The sequence below is a fragment of the Atheta coriaria genome, unplaced genomic scaffold, assembly GCF_025399875.1.
Source record: "Atheta coriaria isolate IRGN ID8LTWV9N9 unplaced genomic scaffold, Caltech_Dcor_3.1 hic_scaffold_3_pilon, whole genome shotgun sequence".
Taxonomy (NCBI): domain Eukaryota; kingdom Metazoa; phylum Arthropoda; class Insecta; order Coleoptera; family Staphylinidae; genus Dalotia; species Dalotia coriaria.
In genome coordinates, this window is record NW_027045445.1 from 455,793 (window position 1) to 476,027 (window position 20,235).

The following is a 20,235-nucleotide window of genomic DNA, read 5'->3' on the forward strand; positions in this document are numbered from 1 at the left end:
TTGATTTCTGAAATGGGCGTAAAATATCAACAATTGTATCATAAAGTAAAGGATTTGACAACACGTTGGCAGCAATATGTTGCAAATCATCAAGATTTCAACAATAAAATTAAGAGTGCTGAACATTGGTTAGATGATATTAAGAACAAATTAAACTATTGCTCAGACTTAGGAGCTGCCTCACAGAAAGACCTAGAAAAGAAAATGGCGATATTACAAGATTTAATTGTATTTAAAGAAGAAGGTTTTGGTAAGATACAGAATTTAGTAGAATTGGCACAGATTGTTCTCGCAAATACCGCACCAGAAGGTCACGCAGAGGTTAACAATGCTCTGGCTAAACTATCAGATCAATGGTCTCTGTTAGCGTCTAAAATGATTGACACCAAAGCTATTCTGGATGATAGTCTTAGAAAATGGGCTGGATTGTTTGATCAAACCAAAGGACTCAACAAAACTATTGAATGGATGCAGCAACAGGTTGATGAACTGTCAGTTCTACAATCTAACATACCAGAAAAGAAATCACAACTTGATCGGCTTCAAAATGTTGAAGAAAAAGTCCGTTGTGAAAAGATTGAGGTTGATAACATTAGAAATAAAGTAACTGAATTACTTAATAGTAAACAACAACGTCAATCTGCTAAAGAAGCTAAAGTTACTTTGGATAAATTTGATGATTTGTCTAATAAGATTACAAAACTTTTATATGCACGTGAACATCAATTCAGAGATCACAAAGCTTATAAAGAAGCTTATGAAGAGTTCCAAAGATGGTTGACTAGAGCCCAAGAAAAGATTCCACAAATTAAACAAAAACCAATTGGTGACAAATTGTCTGTTGAGATGTTTTCTGCTCCTTTGGATGCTCTGTTGAACAAACAAGCACAAGGTGAAGTGTTGTTGGATACTTTAGATCATACTGCACAAGTAGTTCTACCAAATACAAGCACTTCAGGACAGGATGTGATCAAAAACGAGATTCGTGCTTTGAGGGAATCCTTCGAAAGACTTTTCAAGGAATTAAGAGATCAAAGAGAACAACTTGAAGTTGTACTTCTACACTGGCGGGAATACAAGGATGAATATGAACGTCTCTCTGACTGGTTACAACAGATCGCTATCTTAACCAAGAACCAAAAAATAGCTTTATCTAGCAATTTAGCAGAGAAAGCAAAACAAGTCAAAGACGTCAAAGAAATCTTACAAAAACTAGACAATGGCAAAAAGGATTTTGACAAATTCAACGAATTTGCTAAGAAATTCCTCAATTCACCTTTGGATATCTACGTAAACAATCAACTACAAGCTTTGAATTCAAGATACCAGGTAGAAATCAACTTGGCAAAGGATGTGTTGAAGAAAGTAGAAACCAATCATGATCAACACAAAGAATACGAGAAGAATCTAACTAAGAGCAGAAAATGGATCGATGATGCTCGTGAATTGATCAGAAATTGTTCAGAAGGAGCCAACACCACAAGTAAAGATACCCTTCAGGGACGTCTTGAAGAAGTGCAAAAACTCTTAGGAAAACGCGAAGAAGGACAAAACTTGATTCATACAACAATCAACAGTGGTGAAAAAGTGCTTCGTAATACAAAATCTGATGGTAGAGATAGAATCAACAACGAAATTAAAGAATTACAATCAGATTGGGAGAAACTCATCAAGAAGATGTCCACGGCAAAGGTGCACCTAGAAACAGCTCTTCTTCAATGGGCAGACTATGATTCCTCTTACTCACAACTCCAACAATGGATAACTGATAGAGAAGCTAAATTACAACAGGTTTGTGAACAAAAGGTGACAGCTAAAAAGGGTCAAAGTGGTTTAAGTTCATTACCAATCGGTGAACGTAAAGCAACCCTTCGGGAAACCAACAACATCGTTCAAGATATTGTCTCATTTGAACCAATGATTCAATCGGTAACATCCAAAGCTGATAATTTGATGCAAGGTGCTCCAGCTTCAGAAATTTCAACGAAATATGAATCCCTAACAAAACATGCGAAGGAGTTGTATGCCAAACAAAAGGAAACCGTGGAACAACATCAAGCGTTTGTCGATGCCGGTGAGTGTTATTTACTTTTAGTTAAACTTACAAGCTAACATTTATATTAAGTGACATCGGTTTTGAGTAAACTTTCTTCAATCTTGAGTATTCTTTTCAAGGTTTCTACAATGTTTCGTTTCAATTTAGTTTCTCTCGATCGCCGTGATTTTCTTCTTTTCAGTTTGTAAGGATAATGTATTCCTAATGAATGATCTCCGAAATTTGATGTAGGATATTCTGTTGGTAAAGGAAGTGTTGCAATTTCTTCTAGGTTATACTGGCTATCTAAGCAGTAGACTTTTGTTAACTTCCATAGTTCAAAAGAATTTAGAGTACTTCCAGTTATAGTTGACGTTTCTATACTTGTCTTTATAGTTGAGGTTATTGTCGAAGAACTTTTGCTAATTGGGTTGCAGTTAAATGCGTGATGTGGTTTATACAATTCTCCTGTGCATTTAAACTTTCCCCCGTAATGTTTTGAGGAATAATTAGGTGCGGTATTGTTAGGCCCAATCATAACCAATAAAATAAATAATAAAACTATGAATAATTCCAAAATTGATACCATGTTTTCGAAAATTTAACTTGACGCATGACTGATAATCAATTTTTGACTTTGTCAATGTTGTCTTGGTTGCAAATTACCAACATTTCTCATCTTTACAGATTGCTTTCTTTTACGTTTCATATCTTTGATATGGTTTAAAAGAGATTTCCTTGCATGCACTTTTTTCTTATTAATCTTGCCAGTTTTTATATTATTATGGGATGGAGCCGGTATAAACACCTGAGATAAATGAAACATCCGCCATATTGATGATGGGGTTGTAGTAGATTTTATCCCTTCTGTTGTTGACATTCATCGTAGTCATCACAAGGTCCCAGAATGTTCATAAAATCATAAACATCTTTGTCATTAAAGTTCTGCAGTGAATTAATCCCTGCATTTTTATCTTCATTAGATGTCGCTTTGCGTCCTCCAGGAGTGGTTCTCTGTTCTTTATCAAGCACCAATGATATATCATTGTAGTCATCGCTTTCACTATCAGTGGTCACCACTCCGGCGCTAGAACCTATGAATATACAAACAAAAATTAACATCACCAAAATTTTCCGCTCGTTCATGACTGAAACGTTTAATGACACTTACAGAATTGTCACAACGGACACACAGAATGCCATCACTGACAAATAAGTATGTTTCAAAACCTATTTTGACAACATGTCAATGGCTTCTTGCAACATTCTCTTCCATCGAAACAAACGAAACTTTTTATTCCTTCGTTTTGTTTGTTTCTTACATTGTTGTGCTACTAATTGTTTGTTTTGCTCATCCATTATTCTTCGTTTTTCTTTATCCAAACGACAGGATATTCCTGACATTCTCAATTTGGCTTCGTCTAAACCTATTTCATTTTCCTCCTTCAAATCACTTGCATTTTCAGCAATCTTCTCCAGAGTACTCTCAATACGTTTAATTGTACGTTGAGATTCTGTTAAGCCTTCAACCAAAGCATTGAAATGATTTTGGTTTGATTGACATTGTTCCGCAACGGATGGCGATTGTGGAAATTGTTCCATATCAATAATCTTCTTTAAAATCAAATCAATTTCCTCCATTAACCTAACAATCATTTGTTTCAGTGGTATTAGAGATTTTATAGCGTCTGCTTGCATTTGAATTCTTTCAACTTCATAGAATTTATCTTTTGCTTCTAACCTCGTCAATTGATCCTGTAAGTGTATTATTCTCTGTTGTTGCACATATGAGTTATCACTCTTTGGAGGACACGATGATGATTTAATTTCATCAGCATCATAATCTGTTTCATCAGGTGTTCCACATTTAAAAGGCATTGGAGTTGTTTCGGGTTCACACGTTGTTATTTCTACTGGAATTGAAGGTGTATATTCTGTAATTGGTTCAGCTTCACACCCAGCTGAGGGGACTGGTGGTATGGTTGTATCATCACATGCCAGTAAATCATCATGGTCGTCTATTGCGGGTGTGGGGGGATTGCAGGGTTCGGGTTCTGGTATATTATATATTTGAGATTCTGGAATTACATAAGGCATTGTAGAAATTTTATAACTGGCTACTTGGGAATGCATTTTTGGAGATTGAAGAGGTGAACAGGATGAACCTTTACTATTTAGATCGTCGACTCTTACATTATTAGTTCCAATGCGTCTGTTAAAATTCGTATTCAGATTGTTTAGTCTTCCAGTTGGGGAACTGATGTAATCATTGCTGTTATCATTACTTTTTCTTTCTATGTTTATTCTGTCGTTTGGTTGGTCTTCGGCCAAAGGTTTTAGAACGTAATGTCTTGGATACACAATTGGTACATTATCTTCCAAATCCATATTTTCTGAAGTTAACTGATTTTGTATTATAGGTCTTTTATTCACTAGTGTAAATGCAGAATTTGTGATACCTCCAAAGTTATCTACACTGGGATTCTCTCTTTTCATTTCGACGAGATATGGTTGATTTTTTACACCAGCTCCAAAGTGCCATAACTGCGGTCGACCCTGACGTCCTCTGCGTCCTTGAGGTTCAGAAACAAAAATAAGATTTGAATGTGTTCCTTTATTCGTGAGCGTTTCAAAGGGCATCGCCGTTGTCAACACCTTGTTAGGAAACTGTTTCGGCATCATTGCATGAAATGAAATTTTACTTACATTATGCAAATCATAGGATCCCTTTGGTTCGACCCGATTGTAAATGGAATCGTATTTCGGTTCCAGTGGTTCTACATTTTTACTCCGTGCTTTCATTCGCATTAAATTTGCTATATTTCTCTGGTTCAGTCTTGAATAGTCGGAGTTTAGAAATGGATCCATTTTTTCTGTGAGGAAACTTGGACCAAAATCGTACTCATTTGATGATTGCGTTGAATATTCTCTATATGTTTTATATTTGGGATGATAAGCAATATTATTAATCTCATCAGCTTGTACCGGATAGTTATTATTTGCGAAAACCCTCAATAATGGATCACCATGTGTAGTTTGAGTGTGTATGGATTTACAAGATGGTTTACAGTTGTCTGTCTCGGTCATTCTGTTACGAAATTCTGAATCCACAGCGTTGCTATTACTTTTGTAGTTTTTATTCATTTTTGGCGATTCTTTTTGGTCCAAATCTTCATCCCAGAAGTAACGTGGACTTAATTTTTCCGTTGTTTCATAATCCATTGTTGGTGGTACCATTTTTGACACAATATGACCAGGTTTATGAATATTTCCGTAAACCATTGTATGATAACTCTTCACTTCATTGATACTATCTCGTAATTTTTGATTAATATCATCTAATTCTTTAAACAAACTTAAATCAGATTGTTCTGTTGTTTCGTTGGATAAACTCGATAATTGTTTATTATCAAATTTTCTAGTTGAACTACTCGTCGTATATTGAGGCCCAATAAATGCAGGAGTTATTTTTTTATTCTGTGGTGGATAATGTTGCACTTTATTCTTATCATATTTTTGCGCTTGAGGTTCATAAAAAAGTTTATCTTTAACTTTATCAGACTGTATTCTGCCAGGATGTTGTTTTTTCTCAGATTTTTTACCAAAATGAAAGAAACGTTTGTTTAATTCTCTTATTACACCCGTTTGTGGCAATTCTGTTGTAAGTTTTTCATTTTCCATTGAATTTTGATTTATATGTGTTTGCATTGTCGCCTTGTAAGGATTATTCAATTCAGGATTTAGATAAACATATTTTGAAGTGGAGCGTCGAACATGTACAGTAATATCACCAAATTGATCTTGGTCTTCTCTAGTTGTTATTTCTGTTAGATCATCACTAGGATGACATGTCTCCTGATGAGTTGTTATATGACAACATTTATTAATATCTTCATCTTCATTCTCGTGGAACACTGGTAGTTTTGTATTTTGAATCGTTCTGAACGTAACGTTGGTAATGATTCCACCATGTTTTGTCTTGATAAAGGCATATTAGTCGATATTTCTATGTAAGGCTTATCATCAGATTCTTTGAAATTAAGTTTAAAATAACTAACTTTCACTTTTGGTTCTTTCGGGGGTTCTACATTATCTCTAAGTGGGTTATCATTATTAGAATCAACTTCAGGTCCAAATATTGTCAAAATTTCACTTGGTCTCAATGTTTTTATGTCAGATTCATCATATTTATCAACATTACTCTTTGGAATAACATTCTGATAACTTTTAGGAGGTGGTTCAATAATTTCAATAATTCCTTCATCTTCTATTTGTGGATTTATTGTCGTTGTAGGAGTTGAAAATCTTGCATAATCTCGGTCGCGATTAAAATAGTCTTTTTTATACATCCGGTTTAAATTAACATTGTTTCTTTCAACAATATCTTGTAAATGTTTAATGTTAGTGTTATAATCTTCTGCAGTCATCATTCGAACATCGTCTTTCTTTTGAGCTTCCGAATTTTCAAGCATATCGAGTTTATTCAAATTCAAAATGGATTTAGTTGCTTCCGTTTCGAACGTTCTTGGTGTGATCTGTATTTCTGGTAATTCATCCATAGCTGCATGGGAATTAACAATAACTTTAGTTCTAACAGGTTGCGGCGTATGTGTAATAATTTGATATTCGTCACCATGATGTTTGATTTGTGCTGGCGGTTTTCTACTCTCACCACCAATGCCATGACCAATAAAATTAACATTTTCGTTGATATTATTAATACTTTTTCGGTTAGAAAGATCTGGTAAAAAGTCAATTGTAGTTCTTCTTTGTTTTCGTCGAAAGTAATGTTTTCTATTTTTCAATCGCGTGTCTTCATCGTACGGATTAAAGTTGTGTTCAAAGTTGTATTTGACTTGTCTTAAGCGATGTGGTACAAACTCAATATCGTCATATCGATGATGATGTGATTTCTTTTTGTATAACTGTGGCGTTTCCATGATGCCATCGCTATTTATATTGTTACGGCTTTTTCTAAAATCTAAAACTTGCTCAAAACTATGAGTGTGTTCTATGAATAAAATAATCAATAAAACTATAAATAGAAAACGGTACATAATAGGTACATAGTAGGTGACATTGTGATTAACTGACTTTTGATTTTGAAATTTCACGTGACATTTATGCCAGTTTTGTTGACTTTGCGTGTTGCTTGGTTTCAGCAAATGACTTTGTTCAATGGATTCGTTACTCCAAAGAACGTCTGAGTAAATGCTCAGAACCAACAGGTGATAAAGAAAGTCTTGCTTCAAAACTTGCACAACTTAAAGTATTACTCAACGAATTAAACGACGGTCAAAAGAAGTTAGAATTTGCTCTTGAACAAGGAGATGTTGCTTTGCATTGCGCTGATGTTCAAGATAAAGATATTATCGAAGAAGAAATTGGTTTACTTCAGGATGACTTTGATAATTACGTTGATTCTGTTAATAACAGTAAAAATCTTCTTGAAGTTGGAATTGTTAAGTGGACAGAATATGAAGAACATTATCAAGAGGCATCTGAATGGATTGCACAGACAGAAGAATTGGTACAGTCCTATAACAAATTACAGGATAGTCTAGAAGAGAAACGTATGCTTCTTGAACAATTCCAAGTTCAATTACAGACTTTGTTTGACTGGCAGAGGGAATTAGACAGGTTGAATATGCGAGCGCAAGTTTTATTGGAAACATGTGCAGATACAAGAATTAGTAATGCTGTTACACAAATGTCTACCAAATACAACGCGTTATTATCTTTGGCGAAGGAAGTTATGCGACGTTTAGAAATGCATTATCAAGAACATCAACAACACAACACCCTGTATCAAGAATGTCAAGACTGGGTGTTTAGAACTCGCGATAAACTCAATGAATGTTCAGAAATTCCTAATACTTTGAATGAAGTCAATAATAAACTACAGATTGTCAAAGGTATTAGGACAATGTTAGAACAAGGACAAAATAAACTGAGATATATTATGGAGTTGAAAGAGAGGGTTATTATGAATACTGAACAAAGTGGCGCGGCTAAAATTCAGGAAGATACTGAGACTTTGAAACAAGACATGGAAAAACTTTTGGTGGACGTGAATGATATTAGAACTAAATTGCAGAATAGAGCAACACAACTTGAAGATATTGCTAAGGCATACAAAGTGCTTAATGACTGGTTACAGGAAACTGAAGCACAGATGCAAACTGACGGTGAAGATTTGAATGACCTCAGTGAAAAGAAAGCTAAACTTGAAAAGTTCAGGAATATTCAGAAAGAAATTGGTAGCCATCATGATTTAGTTGATAAACTTCGTTCCAAACTTAGTGATCAAAAAGTTTTACCTGAGTATGAAGCTTGTTTTGATAAATACAACGCTCTTAAGGTGCAAGTTGCAGAATCAATTAAACAACTACAAGAACAAGTTAAAGAACATGAGAAATATAAGAAATCTTACGATGAGGCTTATGAATGGATTAGGAAAACAAGAGTGGAAACTCAACAGTGTTCCGATCTTCATGAACAACTTGGTGTGATCAAAGATAAAGAAAAGAGGATAAGTAAAATATTAGAATCAATCCCAGAATGTGACCAATTGGTAGATAAAACTATAGAATTGAGTATTTCTGTAATGAAAACAACAGGATCTGAAGGTCAGGACACTATTAAAATCGAAATTGAAGAGTTGAAGAACGAATGGGAAGGCTTGCAATATATTTGTAAAGAAACACATCGTAATCTTAACAAATGTATTGAAGCATGGAAAGATTATAGTGAGGCTTATAACAAAATGAAGTCCTGGATTAATGAACATGATGCTTTGGTTCAGAAAGAAATGAAAGCTGAACATAAACGACCTGAAGATCTTGAAAGATGTAAAGTGTTGTTGGAGAAAGTTAACGGTGGTAAAGTTCAAATGGAACAGCTAAATGATGCTTGTGAAATGCTCATGGAACAAAGTGCTTTGAGTTGGGTTAGGGACCAAACAGTTAACTTACAGGTTGCCTACAGTAATCTGTTGACAAATGCACAGGGATTGGTGTCTAAAGTTGAGAAGAACCTTACTGATCATACAGAATTCTTGAATGCTAAAAAGGAGTTAGAAGCTTGGTTACACAAAGCTCATTCTGTTATTCAAGAATGTTTAGGTAATGGAGATGAAAGTGATTTGAAAGACAAAATGTCCAAAGTACGTGGTGTTGCTACCAATTTATCAGAAGGACAGAGAATGTTGACGACATTACAAGATGCATTCACCAAAGCAATCAATACAGCACCAGCTGATAAACAGGATAATTTACGAGAAGATATGGCTACTTTGAAGAATAGTTGGGATCAGCTAAACATGGATCTTAACTCAATTCAAGCCCAATTGAAGGTTTCGCTAACAAGATGGGAGGATTATAATGCTTCCAAACAAGCTATGAACAACTGGCTTAACGAAAACGAAGCCACTTTGAAGGATAAGATAAATACTAAGGGAGAACTTTCCGAAATGAAAACACAAATGGAAAGATACAAAAACATTCAGAATGAAATTACATCAAAACAAACAGACTTAGAACGCCTTCAAGGAGAATGTGATACTTTATCAGACTGGGCAAAGAATCCAAAGTTGAGGGATGAACTTAAGAAGTTCCAACTACGCTTGGCCAAGATCAGCGAAAACTGTGACATGAGAAAAATGGAGTTGGAGAAAGAGATGTTAGATTACAATGCGTACCATCAAAGCATTCAAGATACAGAAAAGTGGTTACTTCAAGTATCCTTCCATCTAATGGCTCATAATTCATTGTATATCAGTAATAGAGAACAAACTGAAGAGCAAATCAAACAACATAATGCTCTTACAAATGATATTAACAACTACCAAGCTACTTTGGATGATGTAAAGAAAATGGGTCATGCACAAATAGCTAGATATGTTTCTTCAACTCCAGAAATTAGAGAAGTTATTGAGAAACAACTGAGTAACATGCAAGAAAGTTATAATTCGCTGTTAAACACTGCTACACAGATAAAGAAACGTCTTTTGGAGTCGCTGGCCAAGTTTAAGGAGTATGAAGACACTTTGGAAAGTATTATGAGTAATTTGGAATCCTACGAACCTATCGTTCAAGTTGATCTTGAGAAACCAACTGAAACTTTGAAGGAAGCCAAGGAACAACTTGAAATTGCTAAGGTATTTATAAAAATATTGTGTTTTCTATTTTTTTAAAATATTCTTTGTTTGTGATTATAGAATATGCATAACAAATTGCAAGGTGAGAAATCTCGTCTTGCTCTTGCTGTGCAAGCCTGTGAAGCTGCTACAGCATCAATAAGTCGTCCTGGAACCCCAGGTAGTTTCATTGACGAAGGACCTTCGGCTCCTATTCCACAACGCGAGCTTGAAGTGAGGGCCAAGTTGGAAGACCTTATCGATCAGGTAAGTTCCAAGTTTACTTTAACAAAAATAAATGTAGTGTTTTTGTGCACGTGTTGTTCACGTTTTGATTGTTTAACTTTAATCATCACGCACTGTATGTTTGTTTGTTTTGCTTACGCGACCAAAAAACGCATAGAAGCTCACTGAGACTTCAAATTCAGACCGAGATTCTGAAAGTAGACTGAAGTTACTCCTGCAGCAACTAGAAGCGCATGGTTTTATTAACAAATTGCATATGCAAATTGATAAGGTTGGTTGTTGTTAAGTATTAATTATATTTTGCAAAACATTAGCACAAAGCAATCGGTATTAGAATACACCAGCAACTATAATTCTAACATTATTTAAAAAGTAGTTAAAAAAATACCGGTGGCTTTAATTATGCTTTGGTTTTTAAATTTTTTATTTTATTGTTAATATTTTTGATAATAATTAGGTTCAATCTCATCTCGGTAATCTAACCGCAACGGTTTCCGACTTTGAAGAGAAATCCAAGCAACGCTCGGCCCTCCGAGACTGGATCGTCAGCCAAAAGGCTGCGATAACAGACTGGAAGCTTAAACCAACTAAATTGAGAGCTGATGCAGCCAAACAGGAATTAAACGCTATGAATGACTTAATGTCATCTTTACAACAACGTAAAAATTATTTACAATCTGATTTACAAAGTGGTGATGGCGATAATGCAGAGTTAGAAAAAATGTTAGACAATCTCGAAAGAGATCTTTCTGATGTAATTGCTCAAAAACAAGCAAATCAAGATATTATCGATGAATATCGCCAAATGATCCAAGTTATTAATAACTGGTTCGATAATATCATCAAACGCGTGGATGCTGTCGATAAGGGCAGTGGTTTAACATGCGCACAGAAGCAGAATGCTGTTTTAGAATTACAAGCAGAGTTTGATGATCAAGGACCTAAAAGAGTTGATGAAGTTAAAAGATTGGCAGGGCAGATTATTGAGTTTGTGAATAATCTTGATTCACAACAAGTTGAAGAGCAATTGAAAGGTGTTGAAAGAAGGTATAATGATATCGCTAAAAGGTTACAACGAAAACAACAGGTTTTGGACAATACAAGGAAGGGTATTGATGATACAAGAAACGAAATTGAACAAGCAAGAGATTGGTGTAAAGAACGTCTATCAGAACTTCAACATCCTCCATTGTTAGGTTTTGAAAGTAGAAAAGCAGAGGATAGATTAACATCTTTGAAGACTCTACTCAAAGAAGCTGAAAACAAAGCTGTATTGAAAGATACTCTCGGAAAGAGAGTTGTTAATATGATGAATGAATTAGAACCTAGTGAGAAATCCCAATTGGAAACCCTGTTGAAGAACTTGGGTAATGAACAAGAACAACTGGTTGCAAAAACAAAATCAGAGATTGACCGCGTTAATGCAGCGTTGAACACCAGAAACAACTTGGAGAGTAATCTAGAAAAAGCTAAAGCTTGGCTTAAAGCTAAGAATGCTGATATTTGCAAACTCAGTGGTTATTTACCTCTAAAAACTAAAAAGGTAGAAGATGAAATCGCGCAGGCTAATAAATGCTCCAAAGAAATCAAGAGTTTCAGAGAAGGTGACCTTAATGACCTTTTGAAGTTAGGAAACAATGTTTTAAAAGAATGTGACGAGGAAGATCGCGCTCGTCTCCAAACTTTACTCAATGAAGTTAAAGATGAATACGAAACACTCATCAATGAAGCCAAATTAAGACTCGATTCTTTACGTGATCTACTGAAAGGTAGAAAAGAGTTTGAAAGCGGTGTTAATGCCTGTAACGATTGGTTAAAACAAGCAGAAGTTGCAACATCTACAGATTTACGTACTCCTAACTTAGAAGTCCTTGAAGAACAGCTTGTAAAGTATATAAAACTTCAGGAAGAATCAAAGAAAGTTAATGGGGATATTGATAAAATTAACGAGCAAGGAAAAGCTATTATTCCAACTGTAACTGATAGCGATAAGTTAGAATTGCAAGAATTGCTTAAAGACATGCGAGACAGACATAAACGGATATCAGATATCATCGATGACAGAACGAATGCTTTAAAACAGAATATTCAACAACAGAAAGACGCTGCCAATAAAATTCAAGATAGTATTCATTTCATGAATGATATTCAGAATGAACTTAAAGAATTGGCGAAACCTATTGGTAATAAAGTTGAAGATGTGCATAATGTTTTACAGACTTATGAAAGAATCTTGAAAGATCTGAAAGCGAATAAAGCAAAATTATCAGATGTTCCTGGAGCTAATAAAGCAGAACTTTCTAATATTATTTCATTGCAAGATGAATTAATTAAGTCAATTGAAGACCAAATCGCGAGATTAAGACAACTTCTTCTACTTCGTGAGCAGTTTATCGCGTTGATCACAGAAATTATGACTTTCATAACGAAATACACCGAAATAGTAAGAGATATAGAGAAGTCTGGTGTGACTATACAAGAAAAAATCGATCGTTATAACGATGTCATACTTAAAATCCAAGAATGTGAAGCAATGTTGGCATCAGCAGCTGATAAAGGACAACAAATAGCTTGTGATGGTTCCGCGCAAGATCGTAACAATATTACAGAACAAATACAAACACTAAAACAATCTCTGAATACTTTACGTAAAGCTGTTGAGAAACAGAAACAAATTCATGAGAATACTGCAGCTGAACATCGTAAACTCGCCGCTGAATTGGATGAAATACTTGATTGGTTACATGCTAATGAAGCAGCAGCACAATCACGCCCTCTCCTAAAACGTGATGTGAAAGATGTAGAATATCACTTGAAGAAACACACAGAATTAGCGTCTGAAATAAATAAATATCTAGACAGAGTGAAACATGTTCAAGATGCTTGTAAACATGATGATTGTCTTCCTAGTTCTCTGGCTGAACAACTTTCTGAAGCTAAATCTCTCCTTGCTTCAATGCCGAGGGAACTTGATGAAAGACAGAAATATTTGGAGAATAATAAATCTCTTAGAGAAACTTATGATACTCTAAAAACGCGTCTTTATGATTGGGTAAAGGAAGCTGATATTAGACTACAAGGAAACAAAGAAGGAATTGACTTCGAGAATATTGTCTCTGACTTAGAAGAACATAAAATATTCTTCTCCACTGAAGCGACTATGAAAGAATTGGTTTCGCAGACGATTCAACAAGCAGCAGATAAGATCTGGCCTAGTTTGACATCAAGTGAACAAGAAGAATTGAGTCGTGAACAACAAAATTGTACGCAACTGTTGAAGAACACGTTGAATTCGGCAAAATCACAGAAAGCTCAACTGGAACAAGATGCAGAATTATGGAAGGAATACTGCGCCATTTTGGATAAGGTTAAAGCTGTGATTGCGCGAAGTAGATTCACCGATGAGCCGGTGTCAACTCTGGCTGGGCTCCATTTTAATATACAGAAGATCAATCATGCTTTGAATGACATTCAGGTGAGTTGTAGTAAACATATTTATACAGAGTGTACTAAATATTATTATTTATATATAAGTAATGATTATGTTGGGTATTGAAACACTTTATATTTTATGTATACCCTTGATAAACAAGTCGATGAAATCGATACAAAAATAGCATCATGATCGCGTTTATGAATGACATCATCATTGCGATAGTGTTCGCTCAACGAATCGAAATGTTTTACGTTATTACGAAATGAACACCGGTGCTGACCACAAACAAGGCGCCATGTGCGAAATGAACATTTTTTGCAAATTTATGAATTTTATTCCAGTCGTGTATTGAGCCTCGAAATGCACACAACGTTTTGTGGTGTGTTAAATTTTTTTTAGTTTAAGTGATTATTATTTACATAATTCATGTGTTTTAATGTCAAGGAATTTACACTTTTACTCATTCAATCGTAAATTCAGTTGTTGATGATTTAGTTGTACTTCATTGACGAATCAGTACGCGTTTCAAGCGAATTCGGTGATTAAATTTTATCTTTATCCTTACTTCGTGTTTGATCAGTGATTAATACAAAATTGTAACTTGTTATTACTTGAAGTATCAGTTTTTAGCTGTAGTGATAGTAAATTGAGTTTGTTTTAATTTATCAAAGGCACAACACGGTGAATTGGATTCGCTGCAACAGAAAGCAACCGAAATCATCAAACAAGCAGACGCGAAGAATAAACAAACGATTCAAAGTCAGAGTAAGGAAGTGAGCGACGAATGGGAGAAGTTAGTTGCGGATTTGCAGCGGCGTCGTGACGCGTTGAATGCGCTCGCCGCCGCCTGGGAGGTGTTTGAGGGGCGGTGGCAACACTTCGAGAGTGTCCTCGTTGGAGTGGAAGAGAAGTCCAAACATGTTGATACCATCGTTAGAAATCGACAGCAAGTTATTGCTACGCAACATGTTATTGAGGTAGGTCAAGAACAAAATTTAAAAAAAAATGAATTGTTTTAGAATATTTTTAGTCGTATGTAAAATATATGTCAAGGTTAAGATGAGTCATTTTGAGTAATGTTGAATTTTGTATTTTCAGGAACTGAAATCGGAGGCTGACTCATTAAAGCATCTCCACGACGAAGTCCTTGATAAATCAAAGAGTATCCTTGGATTCTTGAAGGAATGCTCTGCTGCTTCGGCGACTGCGCTGGGCGACAAGCTCAAGAACCTCGGCGCTCATTACGAAAAGTAAGTCGCTTTTTTTGCTTAATGCGTAGTACGCATGTTTATGTTATGCGAGCACGCGTTCCCTTTTCGGGCGTCCTGCCAGGCAGGAATAGCAGCGTTGCGTGGAAATACACAGATTGAGAAAATTTAACGATTATCTAATTTGTTTGCGACCGCGAACAACGTAAACGTGAACGTGACAACTCGCACGTTGCATATGTTATATTTTTAGAGGTTAGATTAGGTTAGATTAGGTTATAATTAGTAAAACACTATTTTCTTTAATATTTCTATAAATATTACTGCATTTTGGAGAGCAGACATTCTAATGACAAATCTTTGGGGTCACAAACCTGTTTTCTTAACTGGTAACTGGGTGTCTGGATATTTTTAGTCTTAGAATCTAAAAATATAAACCACCTACGCAATCTTCTAGTTATCTATTCTTTTATTTAATTTTTTAAAGTTGTGACTACGGTTTTGCACAACAATTGAATAATATTAGTAAATATGTATATAGTTTTTTTCTTTAACTTTGTGTGACACATTTTGGCTTGATTTCAAAAATTTTGATTTTGATTTTAATTTACGTGCGCAAAATTGGTTTTCGGTTGTTGAAACATAAAATTGTTGATTGCTCATTGCGGTATTTTTTAACTTCCTGGTTGTTTGAACGCGCAGTGGTCAAAAATACGTGCGAACCGCATGCGCGTTGAAAAACTTTCTAAATGCGTCGCGTCGCGACGCGCGGCGTCCGAAATGCGGCTGTCGCTTGCCGAAAAGTAAACCGCCTCGAACCACGAACCCAACTGGATGGCTGGAGCCATTTCACCTCCTGGTACAAACGACATTAAAGCCACGTGCGATCGATTCCGTACCACCGACCGACGAAAAGTACAAACATTTCGAAAGCACGATAACGAGCCGCAAAAGTTTTCATCGAGTGAAACCTTTTTGAAAATTTCAAAATTCGACATAAATAAAGTGCGTCATCGTGCGGCACCACCCGACTAACCGACTGTGCTTTGTTGTCACGTTTGCAGCCAAAACGCGACAAGGTGATTGTAAATGATTACATTACACACAACCCATACATACAGCTAGGAAAGTTTGCGTTGTGGTTTTGAGCTTGAGCTTTGAGCGGCACGTGCTGCGCGACACAATATTTTTAGCAAAGTGGCGAAGTGGCGGAGCGCCGTCGAAATATTACGATTATATCGCGATAATAACGCAGCATTCCGTTAGGTATTTACGTTGGCACGGCCATGTCCTGGGAGGTCACACGATCTTTAAAAATAACCACCGTTTAGGCGGGTGCGCGCGCGCGAATTCAGCGCCCAAGTGCGCTTTGCCATTTTGCGCCTTTCGGTCAAGTAAACACTCTAAACACTCGTCGCCGTCGTAAGTACTCGCATCGCTAAACCATATCGCACCTGGTTTGATTTGTTCGCAGGCTCCTGGAGAATCTCCGCGGCAAGCAAGCACAGAACTCAGAGGACCTGAGACAAATCGAGGACGCATTAAATAGGATACAATCGCATAAAGAAGATTTACAGAAGCTACAAGCCACCGTCGAGAACTTCTACGTGTTTGGAGAGGACACCGAAGTTACCGAACGGCAGCTGAACGCGTTACGCAAGGACACCAAGGAAACCATCAAGAAAGCAAAGGATAACTTGAGTGCCATTAAGGAAACCTACGAGAAGAAGCAACAGTTTATCCCCACTGACATTTCGCAGGATATTAATAATCTAGAACTTTTATCGGAAGCTATAATCAACGCAATGGATGAGAAAGATAGGGAATTCAAAAAAGCCAAGACCGTTAGGGGTGAATACCTTAAAGATGTTGAACAAGTGCAAGCGTGGATTAAGGAAGCTGAATTAAAAGTGCAGGATCGGTCTATTGAGCCGCATGTGCTTAATGATCACCTGCAACAGATTCAATCGGAAATTGGAGCTATTGGAGACCGTTTGGAGAAGTTGATCAAAAACGGGAAGGTTATTATTGACAAGACCAAGGATGAAGAAGAGAAACCATTGATCCAATCGACGATTAACAACCTGACTGACCAACTGCAACAGGTTAGAGGTTGGTTGGATGAGAAGAGACAACAAATTGGAGAAACTATTGATGCTTGGCAGAGATTCTTACAACTTTACCAAACTGTTATGACCTGGGTTGGTGAAAAGAGGACTTTCTTGAAGGATCCAGTCAAGCTGACAACTCTACATGAAGCTAGGCAAAAGTCTCATGACTACAACAACGCTGTAAAGTCTTGTAAGGCAGCTACGAAGAACTTGAGTGACATGGCGAAGGAATTGGAACATATCGGAGCTGTGACTTCAGTTGGAAACCTACCACTTAAAATGGAAGAAGCAGAAGAAGCCAAGACTGAAGTAGAAGTTCACATTTTAGAGATCGTACGTTTGATTTAATCACAAAACGAGGAATTTAAAGTAAAACACTTGAGTTTTTTTCTGTTTACAGCACGCATTGTTGCAAGAAACAGCTGAGGAATGGGAGCAATGTGAGAGGAAGATGAAGGACGTCAAGACATGGATGGAGAAAACTCACCAAGCCCTGGAATCGCAACAGAACAAAAAGAAACCTCTAAGGGATCAACATGCGCTTAGAGAAAAGATGTTGGCTGATGTTACTATTCAAAAGACCAAGATCAGTCTTTCTATTGAAAAACTTCAGGTACATTTTTTTATTTTTATTTTCAGGTGTTTTCAGGGTTACTAAACTTTATCTTACAGCTACATTTCCGGTCCGGTATTGGTGGAGATGCCAAGGTGTCCGACCAAGCAAAGGAGATCTTAGCAGACTTAGAATCGTTGAATTCCACCATCAAAGGAGAAAGTCAACAATTGGAATCCTCAATTGCTCAAGTGGATAAGTATCAACTAGAAGTGCAGCAACTCCGTCAACAGATCGTCCAAGTAGAGCAGGAGCTGAGAGCAGTCATGGCTCCAACACATCTGCCCCATGATCGTGACCAAGCTGCTCGGGATCAACAGGTAGGACTCTTTCTTACCATGACACACTTGCGAGTTCGATTTCGTTTTTCTTGCGAGTGCCGCCGCACCAAGTAGTCGCTAGTTGACCGATGACAAAATTAGCAACCCAGCAAGGTTGCAAATCGTGATATTCATACTTCCGACGTAATTCAGCACAGCCAAGTTTTTGAAAGCTTTGATCTTGAAATTAAAATAAATTTAACGCGCGTACGGAATTTACAAATTAAAACAAACTTTTTAAAACTAAAAAAATGAAGTAAATAAATTTGGAAACACATTGATGTGACTTGTCATTGATGGGAGTTGACGAGGACAGAGGGGCGCTGCAAGTAAGTAGAGTTTGACCGATCGCCGACGTCGACTGATATCATTCTGCATCAAGGTGTTTCCACTCTCAAAATTTCCTCACGTCCTCGCGGGGCATCGGGGCTACTTTATGTTTTTTGGTCTAATTTTGGGAATTTATTTATTGCTTTATTCGATTTGTGTCAAGAAATATCAAACATTCGGTCTGAGAACGTTCTCTCTGTGCTTTATTACATTACGCTTGATAGTTTTCACTGATTTCTGTGTGTGTATTTACGCTTTTACGTTTCGCATTTGTTTGTTCGATCACGTCATGCACCACACAAGTATATTAACCTACATGCACCGGGATTTCTCACGATTTATCAAACTCGAGCACAGATTCACCGCTTCACATGACCGCCATTTTGAAATAATTACATTTACATGATAACAGTGCCATCGAACCAAAGGAAAACATATTTACAGCGACGCCATCAATATATATTTATTGTGTGTGATGCGTGAGTGTGATTGTTTTTGTTTTTGTTTGTTTTCAACTTGTGTTGATTTGAAGATCATTGTTTTGTTTCACTGCCACGGATTATCATTATGTTTTTGTTTCTCTTTTCATCATTTACTCGGTGCTGCTTTCCCTATTCTCAATCTATCTTTATCACAACATATCCTTCACTAAACGATACGACAAATACACGAACGATACGAACGAATTAAAAAATAATCAGGCGTGCAGAGACCGAGTGCGATCGCTACAAACTAAAATGGCGGCTCGCAATGAGCACATCAAGTTGATTCTACAGCGGGGCACGCCAGACTCGGTGCAGTTAGACACCTAGCGATGATATTTAGCGAACGCACGCACTCTGTCGCAGAACGAAGAATGAACGGATTCAATATCCGGGGGATGATCACTTGCTGCGCGCCTGTCTCCGCCTGTTTCAACCCCGAAATGATATACTCACATAACAATGTTTATCTCTAGTATGCCTAATCAAAATTCGACATTATTATCATTCAAGAACTTGTTGAAATTGTTTTAGAAAGTATGTTTTAAGTCAAAAACAAGCAATAAACGTATCGTAGTAAGAAACAAAATGGGTGCTAAATTTTTATTGTTTTTTTGTTGTTTTCTTTCACATTTGATCGGTTTTAAAACAAAATAACTGATGTTTGCACAATTGCGTGGCGCAGGCAATCCAGGCGCGGATTGAGGTGTTCCAGAGGCGCATCGCTCACCTTCTCACCATCATCCATCGGGTGGACCCGTACTACGTGCAGCCCTTACCGAGCGAGACTGCATTGCTCGGCTATTCGTACGCTGAAGCTCTGCTCGGTCGCGCCAGTCCGAAAACCAATCCGAGCACGCGCGATTCCTCACCCGCACCACTACCACCCGCTGCCAAACTTACCAAAAAAGAAAGCAAGGATATTCAAAAGGTTAAAGTCACACCAGTTCAACAAGCTCCTGTTGAAACTATTGTTAACGTAAAGGTTGAAGAGAATGTCCAAGTACAACCAGTACAACATGTTGAACCAGTTCAACATGTCCAGGATAAGTTACCACCCAAAGCTCCAACACCAAAAGCCGCTAAGCGAAGGGCAAGGTCCCCGAAACGCAGGCCTGATACTAGACCACCAAAACCTGAGTCACCTGTTATTCAGGAACCAATGCAACGTCCGCAACAAGTTCAAGTTCATGTTGATCCACGTCCGGTATCCAGAATGGAACCACAACCTCAACTACTTCAACCTATGAATATTAGAGGAAGGTCCCCTAGTCCTATGTGGGTTCCTGGATCAACCACATATGCTGAAATTCTCAT

The 20,235-nt window shown here is 36.9% G+C and overlaps 2 protein-coding genes across 2 annotated transcripts in view; one reads left to right on the forward strand and one right to left on the reverse strand.

The window, feature by feature from the left end:
• Positions 1-19,507, forward strand: part of LOC135789653 (muscle-specific protein 300 kDa-like) — a 44,068-nt gene extending 24,561 nt beyond the window's left edge. The window contains 11 exon segments of the mRNA XM_065299582.1: positions 1-2,074; positions 7,198-10,193; positions 10,254-10,439; positions 10,576-10,689; positions 10,876-13,893; positions 14,526-14,831; positions 14,953-15,104; positions 16,537-17,506; positions 17,574-17,786; positions 17,846-18,106; positions 19,138-19,507. Coding sequence (XP_065155654.1) covers positions 1-2,074; positions 7,198-10,193; positions 10,254-10,439; positions 10,576-10,689; positions 10,876-13,893; positions 14,526-14,831; positions 14,953-15,104; positions 16,537-17,506; positions 17,574-17,786; positions 17,846-18,106; positions 19,138-19,248 — 10,401 coding nt within the window. The 3' untranslated portion in view covers positions 19,249-19,507.
• On the reverse strand, positions 2,062-5,743 carry LOC135789655 (uncharacterized). Its single transcript, XM_065299587.1, has 2 exons — positions 3,207-5,743; positions 2,062-3,129 (listed from the first exon to the last, which is right to left on the reverse strand). Exon 1 carries the CDS (start codon positions 5,741-5,743, stop codon positions 3,266-3,268), a length of 2,478 nt encoding a protein of 825 aa, XP_065155659.1. The 3' UTR covers positions 2,062-3,129; positions 3,207-3,265.
• Positions 19,508-20,235: the final 728 nt, after the last annotated feature.

What these genes read in the sequence shown, in the direction of transcription:
- LOC135789655 (XM_065299587.1), bottom strand. Translation starts at nt 5,743, where the DNA reads ATGCAAACACATATAAATCAAAATTCAATGGAAAATGAAAAACTTACA.